This window comes from Triturus cristatus, chromosome 3_2 (assembly GCF_964204655.1).
Source record: "Triturus cristatus chromosome 3_2, aTriCri1.1, whole genome shotgun sequence".
Classification (NCBI taxonomy): Eukaryota; Metazoa; Chordata; class Amphibia; order Caudata; family Salamandridae; genus Triturus; species Triturus cristatus.
Genome location: NC_140584.1, coordinates 1,105,704,238 through 1,105,731,521, shown reverse-complemented (window position 1 = coordinate 1,105,731,521; position 27,284 = coordinate 1,105,704,238). Strand labels below are relative to the sequence as shown.

General features: G+C 45.9%; 1 protein-coding gene across 2 annotated transcripts in view; it reads right to left on the bottom strand.

Annotated features, from left to right (window-relative positions):
* Positions 1-27,284, bottom strand: part of PITPNM3 (PITPNM family member 3) — a 1,847,214-nt gene that overhangs the window by 98,093 nt on the left and 1,721,837 nt on the right. For both annotated transcript variants that reach the window (XM_085649907.1, XM_085649908.1), the window contains one exon: positions 26,674-26,790. In XM_085649907.1, coding sequence (XP_085506033.1) covers positions 26,674-26,790 — 117 coding nt within the window. The remainder of the gene's footprint in view (positions 1-26,673; positions 26,791-27,284) is intronic.

The window sequence follows — 27,284 nt, the reverse complement described above, 5'->3', positions numbered from 1 at the left end:
ATGCCCACATGAGCGGTTTTGCTGTATGTCACGGATCTCCCAGAGTCCGCGATTGTGCAAATGGGCTTGTGAGAGGAGCATCCTCCATTGGTGGGCCGTAGAGCTGCAGTGTCAGCTTAAAAAAAGTGATTTAAGTCCCGGGGCAAGATTTCCACCTTAATACGTTTTAAACAATGTTGATGGCTAACAATACATGGTTTGACAGTATGATGAATGCTAATTAATACTGGCACTACTCGCATTAACTTCAATGGTGGGTTTTAGCATGTATTGCATATTGGAATCATTCCCATTGAATTCAATGGTGTTGCTGCTTATGCTGGTGTGGTGCGAACCCAAGAAACCAATGATCCGCCATATTGATAATGATATACTGGGAAAGCCAATCGGCTTGCCTTGTTTAATATGACACCCCCTGATATTATACCTACTATGGGTAGGGAATACTGTGATTATAAAAGGGAAGGGATTTGGTAGCCACCTGGGCCCATGGCGATAGTGTGCTTGATAAAGGTTTACATAGCCAATAGTAAAAGCAAGGGAAACACACTGCATATGACGTGTCTGTAGAATCTTCGGGATGCCATCTCGAGGGAGATTACACGGACTGACTTGGCCCTGTTTACATGCACCAACTTCAAACAGAAGAAGCATTTTAATCAATCAATCCACTTTATTCGATTAATTAAAATCATAAAAGTACAATCCACAACAATACACAGACAAAACAGACATTTAAATATAAAATGTAAGAAACACTATCACTTAAGAATTCATCATGTGCAAATTTTCCAAATTTAAAATTTCCATGAACCTAATTTAAGCGGAGTTCATCATAAGGTTCCTGTTATTCTTGAACCTCATAAAAATACAATGCACAACAATACACAGACAATTTAAATATAATATATAAAAGCAATATCACTTATGAGGTCATTCTGTGCAAATATGCAAAATTTAAATTTGCCGTAAGCTTAATCTAAGCGGTATTCATCATAAGGTTCCTGTTTTTCTTAAGCCTCACAGCAGCAACTAAAAAAGATGCAATATAGAATATGTCCCCTGGGTTGCACAACGTCTGTAGGTAAATTAGCCCTGGTCTAACCTGTGAAAAACCCCTATCTCTCAGAATGGGTAACAAAAATTTCATGCGGATGTCAGTATAAAAATGACAAAACATAATAAAATGTAGGGTATCCTGAGGTGAGAAGTTATCACAATTACAAGGTTCACACCACTCCGGAAAATCCCCCAATGAGAAATGAATCTAATTAAAACGGAACCTAGTTAGGAGCCAGCGATGGAAAGGCTTATTCACCAGTACCAAGTATGGTTCAATGTGAATAGTTGTTTTTGTCAAAAAATGAGTTCTAACCAGAGGTTTGCTTAGCTCCTGCTCTTCCCGCTCCAACATCAATAAATTCTTAAAATTCAATTTCACCCACAGAACGTCTTCCTTCCGGATCTTATCTGGTGTATCATATCGATCAGGCCGTCCTAATTTAGATAACATACATTTGACATAGGACAGCCACTTGATTTTATAAGACTTATCTAAATTGACACAATCCCTTAGGATCTGACGATTCAGGGATAAATCGGGATTAAACCAAAATTTTGAGCCAGCAGAGCAACGGAGCTGTACTCAAAATATCAGAAACGTAGCCTAAACCCAATTCCTGATGTATAGCAAAGGTTGGGGTAGATTGTGGTAGGGACAGGAGACTTCGTAAAAATTTGTTTTCAGCTATCTGAATCCCGGGCTGATCTTTAAATCCCCATATAGAGGCGCCATAGGTTGCAATGGCCAAATATTTTCCTCTATAAATCTTTAAAATAGCCTCTATGGGTCTGGCCCCAAACGCTTTACAAACCCCAATAGACCTAAGGAAGATCGGATAACTGCATTTTTAAAAAAAAATTGTTGGGGTATCCAAGAGGACCTATCATCAAATAAAACCCCTAAGTAGGTAAAAGAGGACACTGAAGAGACTTCCAGACCATTACAATAAAACAATTTAACTTTTCTGGATCTAATACCTGTAGACATAACATGTGACTTTCCAATATTCACTACCAAATCCAAAGACTGCATATAAGCTCCAAAAGAATTTAGCAGCCGCTGTAGCCCTATCGCAGTACGGGCTAAGAGGACAGCATCATCCGCGTATAGGAGAACCGGAATTGAGCAGTCCTCTACACGCGGAATATCCAAGGATGCCGCCTGTAAGGTCTTATCCAGATCATTAATATAAAGGGTAAAAAGCAGGGGCGCCATAATGCAACCCTGGCGAACCCCTCTGCTTGATTTAAAAGGTTTTGTACAATTACCAGCCTGGAAAAATTCTGACCGAGGCTTTAAGATCTTGATGAAGGTTGGCCAGAAAATATACTAAACAGGGGTCAAGGCCCTTATCCAGCAAAATATTCCATAGCTTGGACCTGTTAACCAGGTCAAACGCAGAGGATAGATCCATGAAAGCCATCCTCAGACAACCTTCCTTAGCCATGGTATATTTGCTGATCAGTGAATTTAAATTAAGGCACTGATCCATGGTGCTACGACCCTGCCTAAACCCATACTGGAGGTTAGATAAGATCTTCCTGTCACTAGCCCAGTCTGTGATTTTGGTCAGGATCACCTTACCTAATATTTTTACAGAGGAGTCAATCAGGGATATGGGTCTGTAGCACCGCGGATCCCCTCTCTGGCTCTTTTTAAAAACAGGGATGATAGTCGATTGGGACCAAGAAGCAGGAAACCCATGAGAGCCAGAGGCATTAAAAACATTGGCCAAAATGTTTGCCCAGTATTTGGGTTCACTTTTATAAAGATCGGCAGGAACACAATCTGGGCCTGGGGCCTTATTACTGGAGGTATCTCTAATAGCTGTCTCAACTTCCTCCTTGTTAAAAACAAGCGGCACTGTGGATTGAGAAAGTGAGGTCCTGGTAAAGCTATCCAGTGCCTCATTAGATTCATAAATGGCCTCAAAATGAGACAACCACTGGGCCTCTGTGATATTGATTCCCAAAATCTCATTATCCTCACCACAAAAAAAGGGGTATTAATGATTGCCCAAAATCTTGAGCTATCCTTTAGCTCATCGGCGGATAGTAACGCATTCCACGCTTCTGCCTTGATCTCGGCTTTCCGACTATGCATTGCTATCTTATATTGCTTCCGCAATCTAGCAATTAAAACCCTATCCCGAGGTGATTTTTTGAAGGCGAGGACCAAGGAGCGATGAGTTTGGGAACAATTATCGTCAAACCATCTTAGACCATAAGTAATTCTCGGTTTGGTCTTAACGGTTAAGTCACATGCTATCTGTCTACAGATACCCTCAAAGGCTCTAAGAACCGCATCCTTGGAACTAAAAGAATCAGTACAAATTGTGATACTTCCTATGCATTTCTCACACAGATCCGTCAAAAAAACATCAGGCACAACTTTGGACCATCTGAGCCTCCTCCCCTGGTCACGTAATTCCATACTGCGAGGAGCCAGATTCCTACCACCTTTACCGATGAAACCACAACTCTTGTCCAGTTCTAAGAAGCATTTAGAAAGAAACAAACTGGCAGCTGGGAAAAATCCGTAAATATACACATATAATTTTTTTATATGGGTTATTTTGGAAAACATCAAGCTGGGACAGGCCTAATTCTGTAGCTTGTAAAGTTTCCTGGGTGAGTGGAAGACAAACATACTCAGTGCCTAATTTGAGCAGTGGTTTCCAGTGCTCGGTACTGGCACTTAATTTGTTTCCGGTGCTTGGCACCGGCCTTTAATTGCCATCACCACACTTATGACACTCTGCCACATAGTGGCGCTGCACATCTAATTTAGAGATGAGCAGAACAACAGTTGTTTATAAATGCAATATACATCAAAAAATACTAATACCTGCCTCCCCAGCCTTCCCTTTAGCTTTGGGGACATGGACTTATCTGAAATGTCACACTTGCAGGTGAGGGAGATGGTTAGTAGCTCTTTTGGTACCGTCATTGTCAGTGATGACGGGGCAATGGGTGGTGCAACCTGCAGTTGCCTCCCGGTCAGGACCCTGGCTCTTATTATCAGTGGCGGCTCCTCTGCTAGGACGTAGGAGCGTCGCCCCACTGCCAGAAAGCTGCAAAAGAAAGGAAAAAATAAAATGATAATAACATAATGTTATTAGCATTTTATTTTGTCCTCCTGCTGCCGCAGTGCGTGGTGGAGCTGCAGGGGGAGGAGTGCTAGAACACTCCTGTGCGCAATGACTGTTTGGTCGGTCCTCTCGGGACTCCCAAAACAGTCATGCCCACTTTCCCCCTTCTCCTTGCAGGCTGCATTACAGACTGCATGGAGAACATGCCCACCTGCCCACCATACAGCCCCAGACTGAGCATCAGACCAATCACAACACTGCATTGCAGCGTTTTGATTGGCTTAGGGGTGGGAGCCTGGCTCCTGCTTCCGGTTCCGACCTGGAGTCGGACACAGGTGAGCAGGAGAGAAGATGCGGGACCCGGCGACGGCAGCAAGGTAAGTGTTATTATTTTTCATTTATTTCAATGAAGCCCACGCCCTCCCACACGTCTACTCCCCACCCCGAGCTGTGCCAGCCACCCCTGCTTATTGTGCTTCAAATTAAGCACTGAACACTCTTGCTTTTGAAAGGCTGAAAAAGTTAACAATGAAATTTGTAAGCAATGAAACGTTTGATCACAACCACTTCATGAGTGAGGTCGCTTTCTTCGCGTTTGCTGCTCGGAGCCTTCAACCATCAAAAGAAATATCAAGCAAGAAGTGACTTAATATTGCAGTTGCCAAACTCGTCCGTCTTGTTTTCGTGTACTTACAGAATGATCTCACTGTGACTCTGCACTTCCTGAACACAAATGCCCCTTTGAGACTTCAACAGTCATTCTGTAATTATAATTTCATGTTGTGTTCTGGACTCTTATAAATGTCATGCCCTTTCTAAGAGCATGGAATAAGGTCAGCTGCCTGGACGTGGAATGCCTCTAACTTTCTATAAATGATTTATAGAAACAAATTAACCGTTTTTATCCACTTTCATTTCAGTAGCAAAAAATTAACTGAATTAATTGCCCCCATTAGAATATGATGATGGCATTTAAGCTTTGATCTGTGAAGGCAATTTAAAAAAAGATGCTGTGTGTTTAGTGATAAATCTTTCGTACCTTTCCATACAAAAACCAGCCATAAAACGTGTGCCTTGACCATCAGCAACATACACGAGGCCTTCGGAGCAGTGCCAGACTTGCCTCTGGATTGTGCACTGCTCTTCGGCCAGGCAGACGTGCAGGAAACAGCACTATTCTCTACACGTACGACTGATCGTGGCTCTCTGCTGACACACACAAGGGCAGATTTACATTTGATGCGAACTGAGGCAAGATGGTTATTTTGAATTTACTTCTCAGTGCAAAATATGTTTTGCACTGAAAAGTTAGCTGAAAGTAATGCAAAGCTGTGCGTAGATTTGTGTTACTTTGCGTCAAGGGGGCATTTCATGGGTGATACATGGGTGTTTCCTTCCACTCACCCACCCATCGTTTTTGACAGAAACCCTATCTACGAATAATAGTCGATAGGTTTTTGCACCAACAAATAAACCCTCTTTGAGGTAGGTGTATAAAGAAAGTATGCTTTTGTTTCTCCAAACATTTCCTACTTTGCATGTGTGCTGCATTGTACAGAACACGTTACAGGATACATTATTTCTTGTAGTATGATCCTTCAGGTAAAACCTCTGTACAGATTGTTATGTTACATGTCATTGTTTCAATAAACAAATAAAATTGCATGAAATTGCTTGGCTAGGCATACTTTTTTGTACTGGAAGTGTACCTACCATTACAACACCTATGCTAGACATAATGCAGAAACCACTGCACTATAGTGCAAAGATGTGTGTGTGGCGCTAGGCAACCTGATTGTACTCCAGCTCTAGGGAGAGAGCAGGACAGTGACATATCTTAGCAGACATAGTGGTTTCTACGTCTCCCCCTCTCCTGCAAAACAGTGCAGTAACTTTGGTTGCTGTGCTGCGTTTCAATCCCGGCAAGACACACTCAACATAAAATCCTTCCTAGGAGTGTAGATTAAGTATAATAAACTGTATGATCATAACATCTGTCATTTACATTGCTGAAAATCACAGCAGATATTGTGTTAAAAAAGCAAAGTATTATTGGTTTTACATCATATCGGCTACATAGTGACTGACATCATCTGTCCTACAGAGTGAAGGCTTCTCCAAATCTATACGTAAACCTCTTGAATAAGCGCACAGGGTCATGGCAGTTCATGCCGACACATTTATTTATTGTTTCTTCTGCAATGTGAACCCCGCTGGCGAGTGAGTGTGCTGTATACAGTAATATTTTGAATACAGGTACTATGTAATGGAATAGGTGAGTGCAATTGAAGTGGAAGGAAGTGATGAGGTTTTCCTGGTGCCAGGCAGGGCTGGACTGGCCGTAGCTGGCATCAGGCATTTCCCCGGGAGGCTGGAAGGGTGGGAACTGGTTTTGCAGCAGTGGGGGACGGTTTTGTTACTGGTGGTTGTTGTGGGCGGTGCTGCAATATCAGCCCACAGTAACAGAAGCAGCAGTGCTCACACTTTCACACCTCCCTCCCCCGGGGGCTAGTCCAGCTCTGCTGCCAGGCAAGAGGCCGCCCTGGGCGTGTCTTGACAAATGTTGATGAGGTGATGCTAAAAGCGGTGGGTCCTCAGCTCCTTTCTGAACGGTAGGTTTCATGGGTCCTTAGTATTTACATTCTTGGTTTTCTTTTATTTTTTACCAGTTTTGAGCCTGGGGCTACTTTGGATTCTTTGTGTTACGCTGGACTCCAGCAGGGTAGACTTTGCACCAATTACTGTAATGTACTGATTCCTGATGCGCTGTAAGTAAACCAACAAGTTCTAAACAAGCATTGGCAACAAAATAGGTCTGGTCTTTGGGATCTTATAAGTGTTTAGCCAGAGCTATTGGCTTTGTCCATGTCTTTAAGCTATTTTGTAGAGCACTGTGGCTGCTGTGCAGCATGTTGAAAAGTTATAATAAAAAAGTGTTATATGCATTTTGTTACCTTATATATAACCAAGAGGACATTATGTACAACTGATCGACGATATTAAAAAAATAATTAGCATAAATGGTTTTCTAGTTTGTTTGCCCTTGCAATGCTGGCAACTTCTTCCTGCCTGTTCTAATGCTTTTTTAGGTCTCGTCTAGCGTTGCAGCGTGAATGCGCTACCATCGCTTTGCGAGGCATGCAGTATACACTGTAGTGTCGAAGCTTTGTGGCAGCTCTGGCCACTCTCCGGCCCATCTTCTTCATTGGCTTAGGTCCTAAATACTGCCTTCCAATTGGTTTTAGGCTTGTTAGTCCCTCCCCATAACAGCCATGTCAGTCATTTGTGTCCTTCCAAGGCTACTGGCCCCTTCACAGCACAGACTACTTTCTTCCTGTGCCCCCCCACATTCCGCTGCATTCTCGCCGCCGCCCCCCCTCGTGCCTCGTCACCCGTACACATTGCTATTTGCAATGCAATAGGTCTCGCGTAAATGTGAGTCCTATTGCATTGCCAATGCTTGTTGGTATTACTCTAATCTGTTTTACGCAGTGCTTTACGGTCACAACATTATATAACCTACCCTGTAGATGAGACAATATCCGCGGTTCAGAAATTAGACGAAAGAAAATGTATGCCCTCCGGCTTTCCCTTATTTACCGTGCCAATGTCAGTGCCGACACAGCCCACATGAGGGCAGCCGAGCTCCAAACAAAATGACTTTGCAGCAATTTATTTTCAAGACAATCAAACTGTCCATCTCAGAACCATCATTTCAATGTACGCTGCAGAATATTGAAATTCTCTATTTCCATACATGTGGGCTAAGTAAAGTTCAGCAATCCAACACACTTAAGAACTGATTTCAGACATTTTCAATTGTGCGCCCCAGGGAGTATTGTCCTCTTGTTCCGATCACGATATTACTTCAAGAGGAAAGGTTTATCCATTCATTAAAAGGAGCGGCTTAAGTGTTTTTTACACTGGAAAATAAACATCCAGGATTTAATACCCAAAAGTCAGAGATTTAAGTACTTGAACATTCCTTGCTGAGTACAAACGTGTCCCCTACCTCTCCTGGCCCGACCATTCTCCTGTATGTGACAATCTCTTGGGGCTCCCAGACATTTCCCAGGTCACAGCGCGGGCAAAGAAGATGTACTCTGCAGGAGGACGAGAGGCTCTGCTGCAGGGTGAACCGTGCGCAGCTTCTTCTAAAACCCACTGCATAGCAAATATACAGTAAGAATGCTTCAAAAATTACCTAAAAGGTTTCTCTTTGCTACAGAGTACATGGAGTTCTCTTAGTTTACTGACTCGTTCAAGTAAGTGAATTGTGTAGCTGTGGTGCGCCAGACCCCTGGACTGCTCACTTCACTGGTGTTACATTTTGAAATAATACAGCCTGCTGTGACCACTGTGTGTAACTCCCACCCTCTCCCGAGGCTTGCCCAGCACCATGCTGTTATGACACTGCTAACTGCGCCAGCCGGAGTCCGCGAGTCAGCTGACTCTAATTAATGTACGCTATAGGCCCGAGGCAGTTGGGCTCTGTGTGAGGGCCTCTCACACCCTGTTAGGTGGTTCTGCAGTATAAACACAAGTCTTTGCTCCTTTTAGTGTTAATTCTTAGCGGCGCCATGTGACCTGCTTTCCAGATGTCCGCTTTTTATTATTTTCCTAGTGGTGACATCTGAGGCTAATATTAGTAGTTACTTCACAAGTCTTACTTTCCTGCTTACAGCATTCGCTTATGAATAAGGTGGACCCTGCAGTGACAGCTCTACCGACTTAGTTCACCCCACTCCAAGTGAAAAACCTTTTCCCATCACATTAATTTTTTGCATGCCCTCGTCTGGACAACAAACACCACCTGGTAAAAGTGATTTGTTTTATTCTCCTTGTTTTACCATGCTCCTTTTCTTTTCTTTTTGTCTAATTGGCATTGCTTCTGCCTTTTCATTCTTATTAGACAATACATTATGCCAACCAAAATTCACAAGTTTATTATATGATCAGCATTGTACAAGAGAAGCAATAAAATAGCAATAGAATAAAACACATACTTCCTATCACTTTTATGAAATATTTGTCGGTGTCAAGAACAGAAGTATGGGCATGGTCTTTAATGCTATGTCATGTGAAGTGATGCTTGCCCTCTTTCATATCTGCCAAGGTTTCAGATTGCTATGTATGATATTTTGATAATTTCATTGTAATTATGACTCAGCCACCTCATGAATTTGCAGCAGTTTTAAGGTGCTTTCTCGTTGCTCAAATGGGTCAGATTTCTGATATTTCTGATATTTCCCTCATCTTTTATTGGTTGATTTTGCTGGCAAGAAAAGTGTCACTCATAGTGGTTCTAATGGCACTCATAATTACACAGAAATTATGAAAATGTCACACATAGCAATCTAAAACCTTGGCAGCTATGCTCTCGGGTAATTTCCATGTTTCCTGCCTCGTGCTTCAGCTGCTCGGTGTTTCTCCCACCGGGACACCGGAGCAGTAAACCCTGAGCCCTGCAGCGCACAGGAACTTCACTTCCATTACAGTCCATTAAAGGAGCAAGTTGGTCAGAGCACGAGCCCGAAGCACTTCCACACGCAGGGTGTGGGAGTCTGCGAGTGGAATGTGAATAGGAAAGCACTGCGCCACAGTGGGATGAGTGCTGTATGCATCGTCGAAGGAAAAGTATTTTTCAAATGCGTCAGTGCTTAATTTGTCAAATACTGAGTACCGGTGCCCAAAGCTCTGCTCGGAAGCCCTATTAAATAAATGTTGGCGGGCCGAATACCAGGGCTCTCTAGAATTGAAACCACCCCAGTCCTCTGTAATCCAGTACCTAACACCCTTGGCTCGTTTATTCCTCTTGCTGGTTCCTGCTGTGTTCCTTTGCAACGGTACTTAAGTCTTTCTCATCCTCCTTCTTTCCACTTTGTGTGTTTAGGTCGAGCATTCGATACCTCTTGTATATGCTTTAGTATATACTTATTATATACTTATATGTGTATGCACTATGTGGGCTCTGGAGATCAGCCCTAGGACCTGTCTGCTTCCGCTTAAGGACTTTTTTTTTCTGTTCAACTGCCTCTATCACTCTAGCATGCTCTAGATTCCAGTCCATAGAAATTGTCTTCCACGAGCACAGGTAGACAACATTTTTTTTTTCAAATCTTGTATTTTCAGTGATATGACCACCAAAGGCCCTGATTTTATATTAAAAACAGAGCTTTGGACTATACCATTTCCCGCTGAAAGGCAATATTTCTCTCCATGTGTTCCCATACCTGGCGTATCACGCAGTTTGGTGCTTACTCTCCCTCCATTTTAAAGAACAGTAGATGTTCAGCACCCAGGCTAATGTGCTGCATAGCTAAATACATATAGGTTCCCAAAGGCGAGACCGATTGCATTGCAAATGCTTGTTCTTATAGCTTTTTATGTTGGGGGGACATAAACAATGGGATGACGGCAGTTGGGAAATAGTAGCTGAATTCTATCACGAGCAGCAGACAGACATTAGGGGAGAGTCAACTGAGTGATGCTGAGTTGGTGCTGCGCTGATGCTGAGGTGGTGCTGCGCTGGTGCTGAGGTGGTGCTGCGCTGGTGCTGAGGTGGTGCTGGGCTGGTGATGAGGTGGTGCTGGGCTGGTGCTGAGTTGTTGCTGCACTGGTGATGGTGCACTGATGAGGTGGTACTGTACTGATGCTGATATGGTGCTGTGCTGATGTTGAGGTGATGCTCAGGTTGTGCTGTGCTGATGTGGTGCTGATGCGGTGCTGTGCTGATGCTATGCTTGTGCTGAGAAATACTGAGGCGGCTCTAAGGTGGTGGTGTGCTTGTGCAGAGGTGGTGCAAAGGTGATACTGAGTGATACTGAGGTGGTGCTGAGGTGGTGCTAAGTGATGCTTTGGTAGTACTCAGGTGTTGCTGTGCTGGTGCTCAGGTGGTGCTGAGTGATGCTGAGTTGGTGCTGTGCTGGTGCGGTTTTGCGCTGGTGCTGAGGTGGTGATGCGCTGGTGCTGAGGTGGGGCTGTGCTGGTACTGAGTTGGTGCTGCACTTGTGGTAGTGCTGAGCTGATACTGAGGTGGTGTTGTGGTGTTGTGATGGTGTTGAGTGATGCTGAGGAGATGCTGCGCTAGTGCTGAGGTGCTGCTGAGTGATGCTGTGCTGGTGCCGAGCGATGCTGTGGTGGCCCTAAGTCATGCTGAGGTGGTGGTTCTGCACTGGTGCTCAGGTGCTGCTGAGCTGGTGCTCAGGCGGTGCTCAATGATGCTGAGTTGGTGCTGTGCTGAGGTGATGCTGCACTGATGCGAAGGTGGTGCTGCGCTGCTGTTGAGCGATGCTGAGGAGATGCAGCATTGGTCCTGAGATGGTGCTGAGTGATGCTGTGTTGGCGCTGAGTGATGCTGTGCTGGTGCTGTGCTGATGCTGCGGGGCTGATGCTGCACTCATGCTGAGGTGGTGCTGCACTGTACCAGAGTTGGTGCTGTGTTGGTGCTGAGGTGGTGCACTGGTGCTGAGGTGGTCTAGCCCTGGTGCTGAGATGGAGCCGCACTGGTGCTGTGTTGGTGCTGCACTGGGGATGAAGTGGTTCTGTGCAGCGGCTGAGTAATGCTGAGATGGTGCTGTTCTGGTATTGTAGTGGTGCTCAGGTGCAGCTGAGTGATGCTAAAGTGGTGCTGCTGAAGTGGTGCCGAGTGAGGCTGACTTGGCTGAAGTAGTGCTGTGCTGATGATGTGGTGCTGCTGCAGTGGTGTTGCACTGTCTACTTGTAGGATGTATTAAGTAGCCTCACATTACAAGCCGTGTCTGGAGAGCATGAAGTTTTCCTGCTGCCAGGCAGAGGGCGCCCTGGGTGCGTCTTCATCTTCTTTCTGAACGGTAGGTTTCATGGGTACTTAGTCTTTGCACGCCTGGTTTTCTTTCATTTTTTTTTTTAACAGGTTGGAGTTTCTAGCCTGGGGCTAAGCTGTATTTGGTCTAACCCTAACGTCTCCCTTAATACGGCAAATATTACTGATTGCTTTAGCTCCCTTGATGTACCAAAGATTCCTCGGCTGAACTATATTAAATATTCTTTCAGCAACCTCCGCAGATTCTCTGTTCTCTAACACTGAAAGCATTGTAAAGTAAGATAAAAAAACAGGGTCAGGCAGCATTTCCCTAAATATTCTATCAGCTCACGTGAGACTTCTGAGCTTCTTAAGCCGTCAGTTTATGCATATATGTTGTTGCAGAACTCACCCGACCTGGAATCATACTTATCATTTCATAGTCTTCCGTGGGAGAAAGGTCTCCCTTGTTGCCACTGACTGGGCTCAATCTGCTGCACTCCTTTTTGCCCCCAATGGGCAATGCTGCTCTGTTGTCCATGAGGCAAGAGGCTTCACCCCAATCACTTTCACACTTTATCTTCTTTCGTAAATAGAATACATTATTTTCTTTTAGGTTTTTAATCCTGTTACTTAAAGCATTTGGGGGCATATCAACAACAACCGGCGATAATTATCGCTGAGCGCACTTAGCACTAGGATAATTATCGCCGGCTAGCGTGGATTTTTATCGCTGAGATAGCGTGCTATTAGCAACGCTTATCTCATCAGCGATAAAAATCCTAGCGCTAACTGGCTAACGTGAGATTATCGCTGGAAACCCAGCAATAATCTCACGTTAGCTTGTTGATAGGGACTCACAAACTTAGCATGATATCCACCTTCCATAGGATATCATGGCTAAGTCAGTCCTGAAGCAGGCGTAAGGAAAGTAGCGATAACAGGAGTTATCGCTACTTTTCCTGACGCTATGCTTCATAGCGTGGGGCTTGCTGATAGGAGAAGTGTCGCTTAGCGACATTTCTCCTGTCATGCCAGGTCAGGAACGCCCACTTTGCATCTCATTAGAGATGCAAAGCTGGGCGTTAGAAATCCCCACGCTAAAGCAAGGTTTCACACGTTAGCGTGGCCTTGCTAATTAGGCGATAAAATTATCGCCGCTTTCGGCCGAAAACGGCAGCAAAAGCGGCGATAATTTTTTATCGCCTGCTTGTTGATATGCCCCATAGTTTGATCAAATGCAGGCCCATGCGAAAGCGTTTACAGATGCTGCCTGGTTGGAATATTTCTATGCGGCAGGATCTGTTTTGAAATATGCGGTTAGGTATCCCCCCCAACTCGTTGTTGCTTTGGTAAATTGTATTTGATGCTCCTGATTTCAGTATTCTTAAATGTTTGGGCTGTATATTGTTAATCCCTGTTGATGTGCATGTTTGTGATTTCATGGCATTTTTTTGTATAACTGAGAAAAGCTTTCTTTGATGATGATGAATATAATGGACAGTGTTTAATATGCCATATGTTATTATTGCCATATATTTTTCAGCTTCCCGCCCACTCTGTGGCATGATGCTTTGAGTTGCACCCATCTGGCAGGCTGTGACGTTTCTTTCGTTGCAAACCATGCACAACGATTGAATGTGTAGCAATTCTGAGCATGACGTCCTTTCAATGAATAACACAAATAAATCATATGCCTCAGTGCCAGCGTGTAGTGGAGCAATATTGCCATCAAGTGGTTCCATAAGAAATCACATGATATTCACAGCTAAACGCCCTTCCTATAATATACACTAAAAACTCTAAAGTACTAAGGGCTCATTTATGAGCCGCTGCGTCACTTTTGCGCCACAGGTGCGTCACTTTTTGTGATGCACCAGTGGCGTAAAACGTGCGCCATGTTACGCCATATTTACGAAGTGACGCATCTAGGTAGATGCGTCACTTCATGAACCCCTGCGCTACATTATACCTGCGCCAGGTATAATGTATGCAGGGTGGGCGTACCCCTGCAAGAAAGGGTCATAGGAGTGGCGCAGCGAAATCTATGAGATTTCGCTGCGCCACTTCTAGGATGCCAATGCGCCAAAACCTTACGCCTGCCTCATGGTAGGCGTAAGGGTGACGCAGGCCCTTTCACATGGGGCGTGCTCCATGTGAAAGGAACATTGCTGGAGTTGCGTCAGGCTTCCGACACAACTCCAGCAATGCGCCACTGTTTGCACCGACAGATACGTCAGTTATACTGACGTATCTGTCATTCCTTGCGACATGATGCGTCATATTATAAATATGACGCATCATTGGTGTCGCAAGGAGGGTGCACTGAGAAGTGACGCATCGCTGCTTTCACGCAGCGATGTGTCACTTCTCATAAATGAGGCCCAAAGAATGGAAGAGCGAGTTGTTTTTTTTTTTTGTACTTTAAAACAATTATCCTATTTTAAATTATTTTAGATACAACGCACAGATATGTGCATTTTATTAAAAATATTATATGCAAACTTTTGCAGATCGAACGCCACTGAACATTATTCCAATCTTTGTAAATCACTGTTTTACTTCTACTACATTTTAAACAACTGTATTTCACTTCTAGTACATAGAATGTAAGGCTCTTTAGTCTTATTTTAGTCTTAGTTTCAGGGCCTAAGGTTGGCAGTAGGTTTATGCACAATGCTTAGAGTCAGAGAAGAGGCCCATGGGTTAGTTACAGAATAAGCTTAGCAAGGAAGGGTTAGGCTGAGAATTAGTTTAAAACTTGGGCTCAGCTTAATAAGATTTTGCGCTGGGGTTGCGTCACTTTTTTGGTGCAGCTGTACAAAAAATCCATTTTGGGATTTACAAAGTCGCGCAAAGACTCGATTTGTGCAGCTTTGCAAAAAAATTAATACAAGACAGCGCATATTTACAAAGAAGTGCTAAAAAATGGTGCACCTCCCGGAGACTGGCATAAGGAAAAGGATCTTTATGTCGCATTTGTTTTTTAGTCTCTACAGAACACATACAAAGAGGAAATAGCCTCTTAAGGATAGTGTTTGTGCAGAAAGGAATTGCCTCCCGGTCCCACCAGTCCTCGTCCCATTCCTTACAAAGTGGAGATGAGATCTCCATGACAGAAAAAAGAACAGAAGAATGCTGGGACACCTACCCCCACTACCAACCCAGCATTCTGCCTGTTCTTTTTTTCTGTCTTCCGACAGAATGGGACGTATATTTTGCTGTTTGCACTTACCTGTTTGCAGTCTTCTTTTGATGTCTTCGTCAGGCTGCTGGGTAGTCCTCTATGTCCTGCTGCACGATCTCCTGGCCTGCCGGGAGCCGTGTTGGTTGTCGGCCGGCACTTTGTGGCTGGGGTGCCGGCCCTCCTGGTCTGTTCTGGGTTGGAGGGTGCGTCTTCCTGTGGCTGGGCCAGTCTGGAAGACGTGCTGCTGCGGAGTGTCTCAGGCCAGTCTTGGTGGTGCCCCTGGAGTTCCTGGCTGGCTGGTGGGTTCCTGCATTGCAGCCTTTTCCTCCCTGGAGGCCCCTACTCTAGTCTGCTCTCTGTGGTGGTTCTAGGTCAGGCCTAGTCTCTGCTGGTCTTTAAGGCTGCCTGGGAGTGCTCAATGCTGCAGGCTTTTCCTCTTTTGCCTGGCGCTGGTTTGGTGAAGGGCACCTGGGCTGGGTGGAGGGAGCAGTCGCTGTGTGGTGATGTCTGCCTGCCCTGGTGGTGAGTACTGCATAGCGGTTTCTTTTCCGACCCTGGTTCTGCCTGCGGCCATGTCACCCTTTTTTTCCTGTTTTCTGGTCTGCTCTCTGGTTGAGCCTGGTTGTTGCCTTATATGGGTGGCCGCCTGGAGGTCCCTATTGTTGTTGGCTGACCTCCCCCGACAGTTTTTTGTTTGGATTTTCCTTACTCCTCTGGGTGGTCTGTCGCTTTCTCTTTTCCTGAGTCGGGTCTTGGGATTCCCGGCCTTCCAACTTCTGTTCTGTTCTTGGGTTCTGTTCTCCCGGGGGGGATGGTTTGGTGTTGTGCCCTCTCTCTGGCCTGACATGACCCTTGGTGCTGGGGTGGGCTGTGCTTCTGCTGCCTCTCGCTGGTCTCCCGCGGCTGTCTGTGGTAGGCTGTTGGCTCTGGGGCTGTGCTGGTGGTGCCCCTGGGGTGCCTTATTGTTGGTGTTTGTCTGTTGCCTGGTGCCAAGTTATGGGTTGCGCTTGTGCTGGCTGGTGGGGCTTGGGAGCCATGTTGCGGTTTCCTTCTCTCCTCTTGGGTTCCTTTTCGAGTGCTTGGGCCTCTTGTGGGGGTCCTAGTTTTCTCCCCTGTTGCTTCTGCCTCGCTGATGGGTGCATTGGTGGGGCGGCCGGTATAGTCTTATGTTAGCCTGTTCTGAGGTGTGTGCCGTGTTGCAGCTTTCCATTTTGCTCCTGCTTGATGGCTCTGTTGTTCCCTGTTTCAGGGCAGTGTCTTTTCTCTGCCAGGGCCTTGCCTCGGCCTTGGGGCTTTGGCTTTACAGTTGTTTTTTTGTTCAGGCTGTCCCTTGTGTGCCTAGTTGCCGTCGGCCCTGTTTGTGGGGTCCCTGCAGGGTTGGCTTGGTTCTGTCACTTTCTCCTTGGTGCTTGTCATTTGGGCTTGGTCCTTTGGTGCTCTGGTGCGGGGGCTGGTTTTGGGCCTGTAGTGTCTCTGGTCCCTGTTATTTTGGTGGCTGGGGTTCAGTTTCTCCCTCCTATTCCGGACCCTCTCCCCTCAGTGGGTTGTGCGCTTTTGGGTTCTCCGGGCTCGCCCCTCCTTGGGTTGTGGTGTGGCCTCGGGTCTTCAAGTCTATTAGTGGAGCTTAGGCTTTGCCTCTGTCAGTCTTGGTCTCGCTGTCCCTTTGTTTGGCCCTTCGTTTGCCTCTGCGGGACGGTTGATGGTGCCTTTTCTGTTGGTTGTGTCGGATCCGGCTGTGGGGGCCTTGGTCCCTTGGGGTCGCCTTTGGGTATCTGTCTGTGTCCTCGTCCGCTTTTTCTTTCTCTGGTCGCTTTGCGCCTTATTTGGGTGTGGGTCCTTCGGGCCCCTTGGTGGTTGGTGGTCCAGTGCCTAGTGTTGCTGGGGCCCAGCCTGGCCTTCTATCCTTTTTCTCTAGTCTCACCTCTGCGCCTACCTGGTGTGAGCTGGGCCTTGGCGTGCAGGTGTGGGCTGCTTGGCTCCTTCTTGCCGCTTTGGTTCACTGTGTGGCCTGGCTGTGGCTGGTTCCTGTGCCATTCACTGTGCCCATGGTGGTTGGGGGTTACGAGGTTAGGGCGTTTGTCCCTGTTACGCTCCTTCCGGGCTCGTGGGGGCACCATGTTGGTGGTCTCATGTCTTGCCAAAATGTCTGTTGTTCAGTCTGCTGGCTTCATGTGTGCTTGTGTGGGTGTCTGAAGGGTGGGGCTGTGGGTCTCCCTGTTTCTCTCTCCTGTTTATGCCCTTCTGTGGCTGCTCTTGGGTGTCGCCTGTGGTGCTTCCTTGCTGTCCTTCTTTGTCGATCTGGCTTGCTGGTCGGCTGTTGGTTCAGTTGGGGGTTTCCCCCTTCCCTGTTCTGGGTTCTTGTTCGGTGCCTGGTGGCTTGGCCTTCCCTGGTCCCATGTTTCTCCCCTGCGGTTGACCCGCGGGTTTTTGGTTGGGGATGTTGCCTTGCTGCCTTGATAGGAGTTTGTTTGTGGCATCTTCTTCCCCGTTGTCCCTGTTTGGACTTGGGTTCCCCTGGTGTGGGTGGCCTTGGGGGTTTTGCGTCTCCCTGATCTTGGCGTGGTGCTGTGGTCTATTTCGGGGTCTGCTGGGGTCCGTCCCTTGCTTTCCTTAGGTGGACTCCTGTTGTGGGCCTCGTTTTGATGGTAGGGGTTGCATTTCTGGCCTCTCCCTTGCCTTCGTTAGGTGGGGCGCTGGGTTTGTGTTTTGGTGTCACCTGCTTTCAGGGTGGTTGCCTCGGTCCTGGCCTGTTGTCCTGTCTGTGTGCCCAGGTCCTTCTCTGGGTCTGAGGGTTTTTGGGCTGTTGTCCGGTGTCTAAGCTGGTGGTTGCTGCTCGACGTTCCTGGCCCGTGGCCTTGTCCGCCTCTGGGGGTTTCTGTGGCAGGTTCCTCTGGGCTCTCTGTTGGCGGTGCTGTCGGATTGGGGGGAGGGGCTTGCTTATGGTCGCTGCTTCCTCCCTTCCTGGTTTTCTCTGTTTGGGCCTGCCCTTGGTTGGTCCTCTGGGTCGGTGCCTTGGCTTTTTCCTTTATGTTGACCTGCTGTGGGCCTCCCATGGTGTGCTGGGGTTGGTCTTGTGGTTGTTCCTGTTGTTCCTTTGTCTCCTGCTTTAGGTGGGACCTGTTGGGTCTCTCTTAACTTCCCCTCGGTTTTTAGGCGGGATCATTGTGGGTTCCTTTGGCGGTGTGTGGTGTTCTTCCCTTGTCTGTGGGGGGTTTGCTCTGTTGTTTCTGCTGCTAAGCTCAGGGTGCTGAGTGGTGTTTCTGTCCTCGACAGCCTTCCCACTGGTAGGGTGCCCTTCGGGGCTTTTTGTGCCCTGTGGGTGCTTTCGCTTCTTCTGGGCCCCTCTTCTGCTGGGCGTTCTGGGGGGATGGTGGGCTGGTTGCTTCAGCCCCTCTGGGTGTTCCCTTGTGGCTTGGCTGTCGGTGCTGGGCCTCCTTAATGGCCTTGCCTGGGGGTCTTGTGTCCCTCTTGGTGCGGCCCTGGCTTCTTGCAGTGTCAGGTTGCCCTGGGTGTTATTCTGAGGGTGGCCTCATCGCTGTCCTTCTGGTGGGGTCAGTCTTTGGTCCTTTTTTGTTGGGTTTTCCTCCTCTGTGGTTGGTTCGGAGGTTCCTGGTGTGGGCTGCCTTCCCTTTGTGTGGTGGGTCCTTGGTTTGGCTCCTTGTTTTGGCTCTTCTTGGTCATCCCCTGCTTGTTTTGGGGTTTAGGCCCTGTTGTTTGGTTGGGAGCATTGTGGGTTGTGTTCTCCTGCCTGATTTTTTCTTGTGTTCTCCAATTTGCTTCTTTTGGGGTGCTGCTTTCTGTGTGGTGTCCCTGGTGTTGGTGGGAGTTCGGAAGGCCAGATTGTTTGCTTTGGTATTCTCCACTTAGTAAAGAATGGGATGAGGACTGGAGGGACCGGGTGGTAATGCCCTATTACTTACTGGTAATCTTCATTACTCCTGGTCCCGTTGTCCTCGTCCCATCCTTTACACCCCTCCCTCCCGGACAGCCAGATTTATGGTTGGTGGCTTGGTAGTTCAGGCGGAATGCTGGGTTGGTACAGCTTATGTACAACCCAGTGGGAGGGTGTAGGGTTAGTGTCCCAGCTTTCTCCTGCTATTTTTTTCTGTCACTTTGTAAGGAATGGGACGAGGACAACATGACCATGAGTAATGAAGATTAATAGGGCATTCCTTTTTGCACAAAAACTATTGTGACAACAACACAGGTACCCTGCTACCTGACGCTGGGAGAGAGCAGAACTGAGCTATATCTTTGTAAATATGGTGCGGTTCTGCTCTCTCCCTTTCATGCAATATTAGTAAATGCACCTATTCGTCTCATGGTTAGGCTTAAGACTTCAGTTTAGTTACCTTTATTTTTGGATATTATTTTCAACATTTTTGGGTCTTATTTTTCAATGATTGCATATTCAGGGTCATATTATCGATTGAAATTATTCATTTGATTATATATTGGTATTTCTTTCGTTATCTGAAATCCATTTTGTACACAACCTTCGCATTACTTTCATTAAAGTAACTGTAAAATAAGGTTTAATTTGTTAGTGTCTCAGCCTAAAGGCTCCCATTTACAATAAAATGCCAGGCATTAAACAAAATGCATATACATGAGAGGAGGCAGTCCAAAACTCTAACAATATTTTCAGATTTGTGTAAGAAAAATTATCAAAATCTATAGGGAAATTGCAGAAATCTAGGAAAATGCAATCACTAGAGATGACTATGAAAACATGCATTGATGTTACTCAAATAAAGGTCAAACAGTAGGAGGAAATGACCCCAAAGTACATCAAATGTCCTTACTCAATGTCCTATCAGCATTCCTACATGTGTGGAAGGGAAGCTAATCGAAATGTTGAGACAGTATCTATTTTTTATATCACATTTTACAGCCCTAATGGTACAGATGTTACCCCACTCCCACGCTTCCTTTGTCCAGGATCCCTAACATGGGCATCATTTAGGGGCCACCAGGGGCTGCAGCTGCCCCTTGTTACCCCAGGCACTGCCTTTGTGACCCGTGGCATCAAAGGTGGTAAAATCAGTGCCAGGAACACTGGGGCAGTTCATCTTTGTGCACATCGGTTGGGGTTTCACTTTCTTGTTTTCTATCAGTTTTTTTTACACTAATAGTGAATAATTATTCACTAATTTTTTCACTATTAGTGTAATAAACTGGAGAACATTTTGCTGGAATATGACCTTACTTGGCAGCTCAGATAAGTAAAAAAATGCTTTCAAATGTATGTTGTGTGCGTGCTTGCAGGTGAGGGTGTGTTTATGTGGGAGACAGTGTGTGTAGGTGTAGGCATGTGTGTGCGATAAGGTAAAATTAAGGCAAAGATGAAAAAAACACTGTGGGTATCTATATGGCATTCAAGTTTCTTTACGGCCTGGTCCCATTCCACCTGTCAACGCTAGCACTGAATGCATCTGACAGGCATTACAGTCTGTCACCTTCGGAATACTGATGAACCCAAAACCAAGATATTGAAGCTGATGAACATGAGTCTTGCTGGTCAAGATCTCAGATCTCTTCCATCAGCGGCCAGCTCCACTCACTTCCTCATTTTTCCACCTGTATGGAGATGCTCTTGGTGCTATACTGTCAAGTCTTGGGATCTTTTTCCACAAAATGATTCCACTACCATCAAATCTCTGTAAACGTCCAGCAAGATTGTCTCAGATGAAACTATCATTTAATTCACTGATGGCAAAGGGCCGTATTTAAAGTGTAAAAAGAACTATTGATGGACAGAATGCAGAACAATGTCATACATTCACCTCAGTACAGAGATCTGGGCCTAAATCCATCTTTTTTTTGCTCACCATGCCATTCCAGTTTGGACCCAGCCATATGCAAATCAGTCTTGACCCTGTGCCCATTGGGAACAGTCCAGCCCGAACTGCCAGGCCAAGTCCTCCCTGGACTGGAAACAAGCATCCTAGGACCGGTTTCAGGGTTTCACCCCTCTTCAGCCAGGATAGCTTGATTCCAGTGGCATGGAGAGCACGGGACTCACGTCTGAGCATACCCGTCCCAGTCGGGGTGACAAATGCAAAAAGAACTATTGATGGACAGAATGCAGAACAATGTCATGCATTCACCCTAGTACAGAGATCTGGGCCTAAATCCATCGTTTTTTTGCTCACCATGCCATTCCAGTTTGGACCCAGCCATATGCAAATCAGTCTTGACCCTGTGCCCATTGGGAACAGTCCATCCCGAACTTCCAGGCCAGGTCCTCCCTGGACTGGAAACAAGCATCCTAGGACCGTTTTCGGAGTTTCACCCCTCTTCAGCCAGGATAGCTTGATTCCAGTGGCATGGAGAGCACAGGACTCACGTCTGAGTATACCCGTCCCACTCGGGGTGACAAATGCAAAAAGAACTATTGATGGACAGAATGCAGAACAATGTCATACATTCACCTCAGTACAGAGATCTGGGCCTAAATCCATCGTTTTTTTGCTCACCAAGCCATTCCAGTTTGGACCCAGCCATCATCCCCTTTGGCATCGCTTTGTTCGCCCTAAGTTGGCAGGGTATGCCCAGACGTGGGTCCCTTGCTCACTTTGCCACTGGATTCAAGATAGCCTGGCTGATGAGGGTTATGAACCCGAAACCGGTCCCAGGATGCTTATTTCCGGTCCAGGGAAGACATGGCTTGGCAGTTCGGGCTGGACTGTTCCCATGAGGCACAGGGTCAGACTGATTTGCATATGGCCATGTCTGAACTGGGGTGGTGGAGTGAGCTAAAGAATGATGATGGATTAAACCCAGATCAGTTGACTGGGGGTGAGTGTTTGATTTGCTCAAACGCTCCGTCCATCATCCCCTTTGGTATCGCTGTATTTAAAGTGTGGCAGAGTGGCAGGAACGCCATTATCCCGTAGTCCTGCTGTGCCATGAAACCGGTGCTCTGCTCCCACTATCATGAGTCACAGAAACCACTAGGTTTCCGCTGACTCCTGATCCAGGAGTCCATCCACCACAGGACTGTTTGATCACAGTGACAGCCATCCTGCTCAAGTGAGAGCAGGGCTAGCGTCACTCAGATTCCCTGCCCAAGTCCTCTATGTGATGCATGACACAAAAGGTCAAGGAAAATGTTAAAAGGCTCCCACGTACAGGAAAAACCTCTGTGCACATCAGGGCTATTCAAATTGTTTCAGTTTTGGGAGTTTGTTTTATTTGAAAGAAAAAAAAAGTTTGTCTAGCGGGCACTCTAAACATGGCGTCTACTCAGGAAACATTGTTGCTGTGAAGGAAACAGCTGTGGCAGAGGCTCTGATCACAGCAGAGAAGTAGGTGCCAGGCAGTTGGGGATCTTTAAATATGGAGATAATCTCCGGCCGGGGGATGAGGAAATGACCTCTACCTCACCCCTTTCCGGCAGGATATCAAATGGCCCACTAAAGATCTCAATAAGGCCAGAACTTCCTGCTTCTCTTCAATAAGTCAAAGGGCAAGAACGCAACTCTCAAGTCCCTTCGGGATTGACAATAAGATGGTCACTACTGCCCAATCCACAGGACTCAGTCTCAGCACTATGCTCCACACAGAACCATATGATAATTGCATAGAATAAGGCACCTGAAATGTCAACTCTAGATAGAAACTAATTCTGGCAGTACAAGCTTTAGTCATCTCTAACATTTAAAAGCGGGTTTCCTAAACACTGAACCCCTTAAATATTCACTCTGCCACTTAATTTATCCTTGCCTCCTTCAGGTCCTTCAGTGGCCAACCCTTGACTCCAGAAGTATTGTTTTGTATCACATAAAAAGCTCTCCACATGAATCAGCCCAGCTACCTGCCCACAAACTAAAAATCTCTGGTGTAATGTAAGTATTGGTAATTATATGGTAAATAAAATAGCTCAGGAGCACTACAATGTATAGGGTGGTTTGAGAGAATAAAAGATTGGGCAAAACTAATGGGGGTTAACAGTTTGCATGTCATCTATTTAGGCAATGTGATTCGCCCAGAATTACACAATTCACTGGCTCCAACGTCAGCAGCTTAGCCACTGGACTACATCTCCTCTTGAAGGGTGAGAGAATGTATTAGTTAATCAATTCTTTGTATTAAAAGACACGTCCAAAATATGGCACAAGAAGAAAGACAAAGTGTTGCCCCCATGCAAATGACAGAAGAACCCCATGTGGTAGAGCTGCAGCTGTATGTGCGCTAATGCTGTTGGTGATCTGCTATCACAAGCGTCTGTGGCCCCTTCTGTAATACTATAGTGCCTAGTAGCACAGAAAATGTGCACACAAGCCAGTTTAGACCCTGGGCCACTATCTGCAATAGAGCACCAGGTAGCTCATATCTCAAGAAGAGAAAAGCCAGATTATTTGAGAGGTTTGAGGTTTCCATAATTCTTGTACTGAACGACAGTGGTAATGAATTCCACATGGACTGGCCTTAAACCTGGAACGTCCCCTCCTGTTCTGCAGCATAAATTTTGGAACTGTAAAAGTGGGATGAGCGGAAGCCATGTAGATGTTTTAAAAAAATCTGAAAAAAGGGATGAAACCGTATGAAGTTGGTTTTGAAAAGGAGTTACATATTTATTTGTGTATGTTGAAAATTAGTCTAATTAACATATTTTGCAACTTTTGCAAGCAGTTTAAGGCTTTCTTAGGCCAACCGAGTTAGGCTGAATTACGATAATTGAGTTTAAACTGAATAAAAGCAATTGCAGCAGGAAAAAATCTCCTTAACGGTTTTAAATGAAAGCGACGAGATCTCGTTAGCGCAGAGATTTGGGAATCCGGTGAGCCGAATATTTTTCATCACGTGAGGATGTTGCTATCAACTGTGCTGAGTGCAACGGACAGGGAACTGTACTTTGAGTCAGAGAAAGGGTACTTCCGAAGTGGAGGCACAGAGCGTCATAGCTTGACTGATTCATCCTGTGTTTCAGATTTCATACACAGGCGATATGTGCTGTCCTAGAGAAACGATACTTCAAATAAGCAGTGGCTGAAGAGGGCTGAACCAACCAAGGGGCATATCAGCAACAACCGGCGATAATTATCGCTAAGCGCACTTAGCGCTAGGATAATTAGCTATTAGCAACGCTTATCTCAAAAGTGATAAAAATCCTAGCGATAACTGCCAAACGTGAGATTATCGCTGGAAACCCACGAAGTTTGGCGATAGTTTGCTGATAGGGCCTCACATACTTAGCCATGATATCTACCTTCCATAGGATATCATGGCTAAGTCAGTTTCAAAGCAGGGGTAAGGAAAGTAGCGATAACAGAGGTTATCGCTACTTTTCTTGTCACCATGCTGCTCTGCGTGAGGCTTGTCACTTAGCGACATTTCTCCCGTTATCCTGGGGAGGAACGCCCACTTTGCATCTCATTAGAGATGCAAAGATGGGCGTTAGGAATTCAGGCGCTAAGGCAAGGTTTCACGCGATAGCGTGACCTTGCTAATATGGCGATACAATTATCGCCGCTTTTCGGCCGAAAACGACCGCAAATGCGGCAATAATTTTATATCGCCGCCTTGTAGATATGCCCCCAAGTTAATGGGTTAAGTGCCTGATCCAATTTCACAAATTTCACATGTGAGGGTCCACCATGTGTTTTTCTTTTGTTTAGGAGGCTGCATATCTGTCCTGAGTTGGTGAAGCTTATACAAGTGAGTAGTGGGGAGATCGTAAGGTGTGCTGTTATGCACATTCACAATATACCCAGGAAACACACCAGGGGCCTTATTATGTATAGGGCACACTTTCCCTATTTGCATCCTGACGCACAGGTGCACCGGGCAGAAGGAGAAAAAATGTGCCTTATTACATAGAATACTTTTGTCCCCAGGGCAGCAGCGAACTCGTGCTGCCCTGTGGACGGCTCATTCAAGTAAAATACATAGCAGCTTTGATGCAGCCGCTCAGTGTTTCATTCTGCAGGATGTAACCCATCCCCACTTTTAAAGGGGATTGGAAAACCCCTTACACGTGGGTGCAGTCAGTGACTACACCCACCTGCAAGGGGATGTCTGGGGGACCCATTTCCCCCTTTCAAAGGGCTGATCTCAGGGGGTGCACTGACAGTGGCACTGGCACAGAGGGAAAGTGATTTCCTCATTTGTATGGTGCACTCCCCCTTGCAAACGAGGGACAGCCCCCTGAAAATAGCGCTGGCGTTTTATGTGCACCAGCGCTATTGGTATTACAGAAGGGGGGTCACACAAGTGTCTGCGGCCCCTTCTGTAATACCAAAGTGCCCCGGAACGCGCAAAGCAGGTGCAAATGCCCATTGCACCCCCGGGGAAATTGGTGTACTACGGCCCCAGAAGGAAAACCTTAAAAAAATGTCTGGGGTAAACGGACAGCAAAAAAAGGATCCATGCTGCAATTTGCGCACAAAACATTGATTCTGCTTTTTATGCTCAATTCTGGTCTACGGTACTCATAAAAGGTGTATGCATTTGGTATCAATCCTGGTAAATTCTGCAGGCTGAGGAATTGGTATCCATGGGATAAAGTAACTACCGACCAATTAACACTGTTGTCAGAATCAGCATTTAATAAGGGATGGTTGGAGGAAGTGATTGTAGCAGATAATGCTTCCATTACTTCCTAGTAATGCTCAGAACCCCGTGTCTATGTTCTGCGTCCTCTTACTTCTTGTCCACTCTCTCTGGTAGAATGCTGTTCAGGCCGGTGGCAGCTTTGTACTGAGATGAGGCACTTTGGGAATTGAGTCCTCCATGGCTCTGCCATAGGAGGAGGCAGAGCTGGAAGACAGAATGAAGGGGAGGAAACAACTTCACTGGAGTTGTGGCAGCAGTCTCTGCTCTCATGGCGCAGATGCACCTCATTGGGTAAGTGTGGTATTCTGTATTATTCATTAGTGGACTTGTTACAATGAATAGTGTTCATGTTTTAATGCTGTCTCTGCTGCTCTGGAATGTTGTATATGTCATTAGAATTCCACATGTCACAGTCTTGTAGACTGGCTTGGGAAGTTCCTGTCATTTGATGCCAGATGCAGCTGCATTTGATGTTGGATGAGATCTCCTTACAGTGGAATAAACTTTGTGTTTACACCATCAAACTTTGTCCTGCTTTCATCAAGGATTTCACAGTGAGTAATGGGGTAACAAAGATAGAGTGAGGAGTACGCCACGCCACAAGTGCCCCAATACATGAACTTCTTTATTTTTCCCTAAACAAAAATCCTTAGAAGAGCTTTATGTTTCTGATTTTGCAATTGATATGAAACTACTTCAATCTGGAGTTTCAATCTGCATCGGAGTACTAGACTAGTTGAGTTTTACTACTTCTGTTAAGGCTCCACACCACATTTACCAGTGGTTGCTATTGTTTTATTTTGGCTTGACTTATAATTTATAACTGCTTATGCGGCACAAGGAGTAGAACGCTTCAAAGTAACAAAATATAGAACTCATGCACTATGGTTAAAAGAAAAACATATTCCCTTATAGAATCTGCTCATTAAGTATAAAATATGCATGTGGCACATAGTTTTATGACCATGTAAAATAAGACAAATGTGTACCTTTTCACCTGTTAAGGCTACCATATCAAGAGGGCCGTACATAAAGCGTCCCACCAAGACCTGATGACCATCCTCTGCTGCGATGACGTCATTGGCTCTGTGATTCGCAGTCACATTCTGAAGGAGAAAGAGAAAACAGTTTTTTACATGACAACTTATGCGTTCCTAAACACAGCACCTGAAATAAACCTCTTCCTGACTCCCGTAGGTTGAGTGAAACATTGGTGCTCACCTTAATGTACTAGCGTGTTTTGTGGTGAACCTGCTACGGAACACGCAAGGAGAATGGAAAAGGAAGGAAAGAGATAGCATTAGCAAGACACACAAGATAGGAAATAGCTAGGTTTGTGTTAAGGATAGGTGCGCGACTTAAAGATTGTTTTATATTCAATTTGTTTTTTGATACAGGTTGTGCTGTGTCCACTCTGGTGTCTATAAGGAGCTGAACGAAGACCTTTGTACCAAGTAACAAAAGCCTTAATGAGTAGAGGAAATAGTTCTACAGAAGTAATATTTTACATACTCTTGCCACCTTTTGTCAATTGGTCCTGAAACATCCAACTCCCTATAAATGCAACGAAAATACAGCCCTTTCTATTTGTACTAATTGT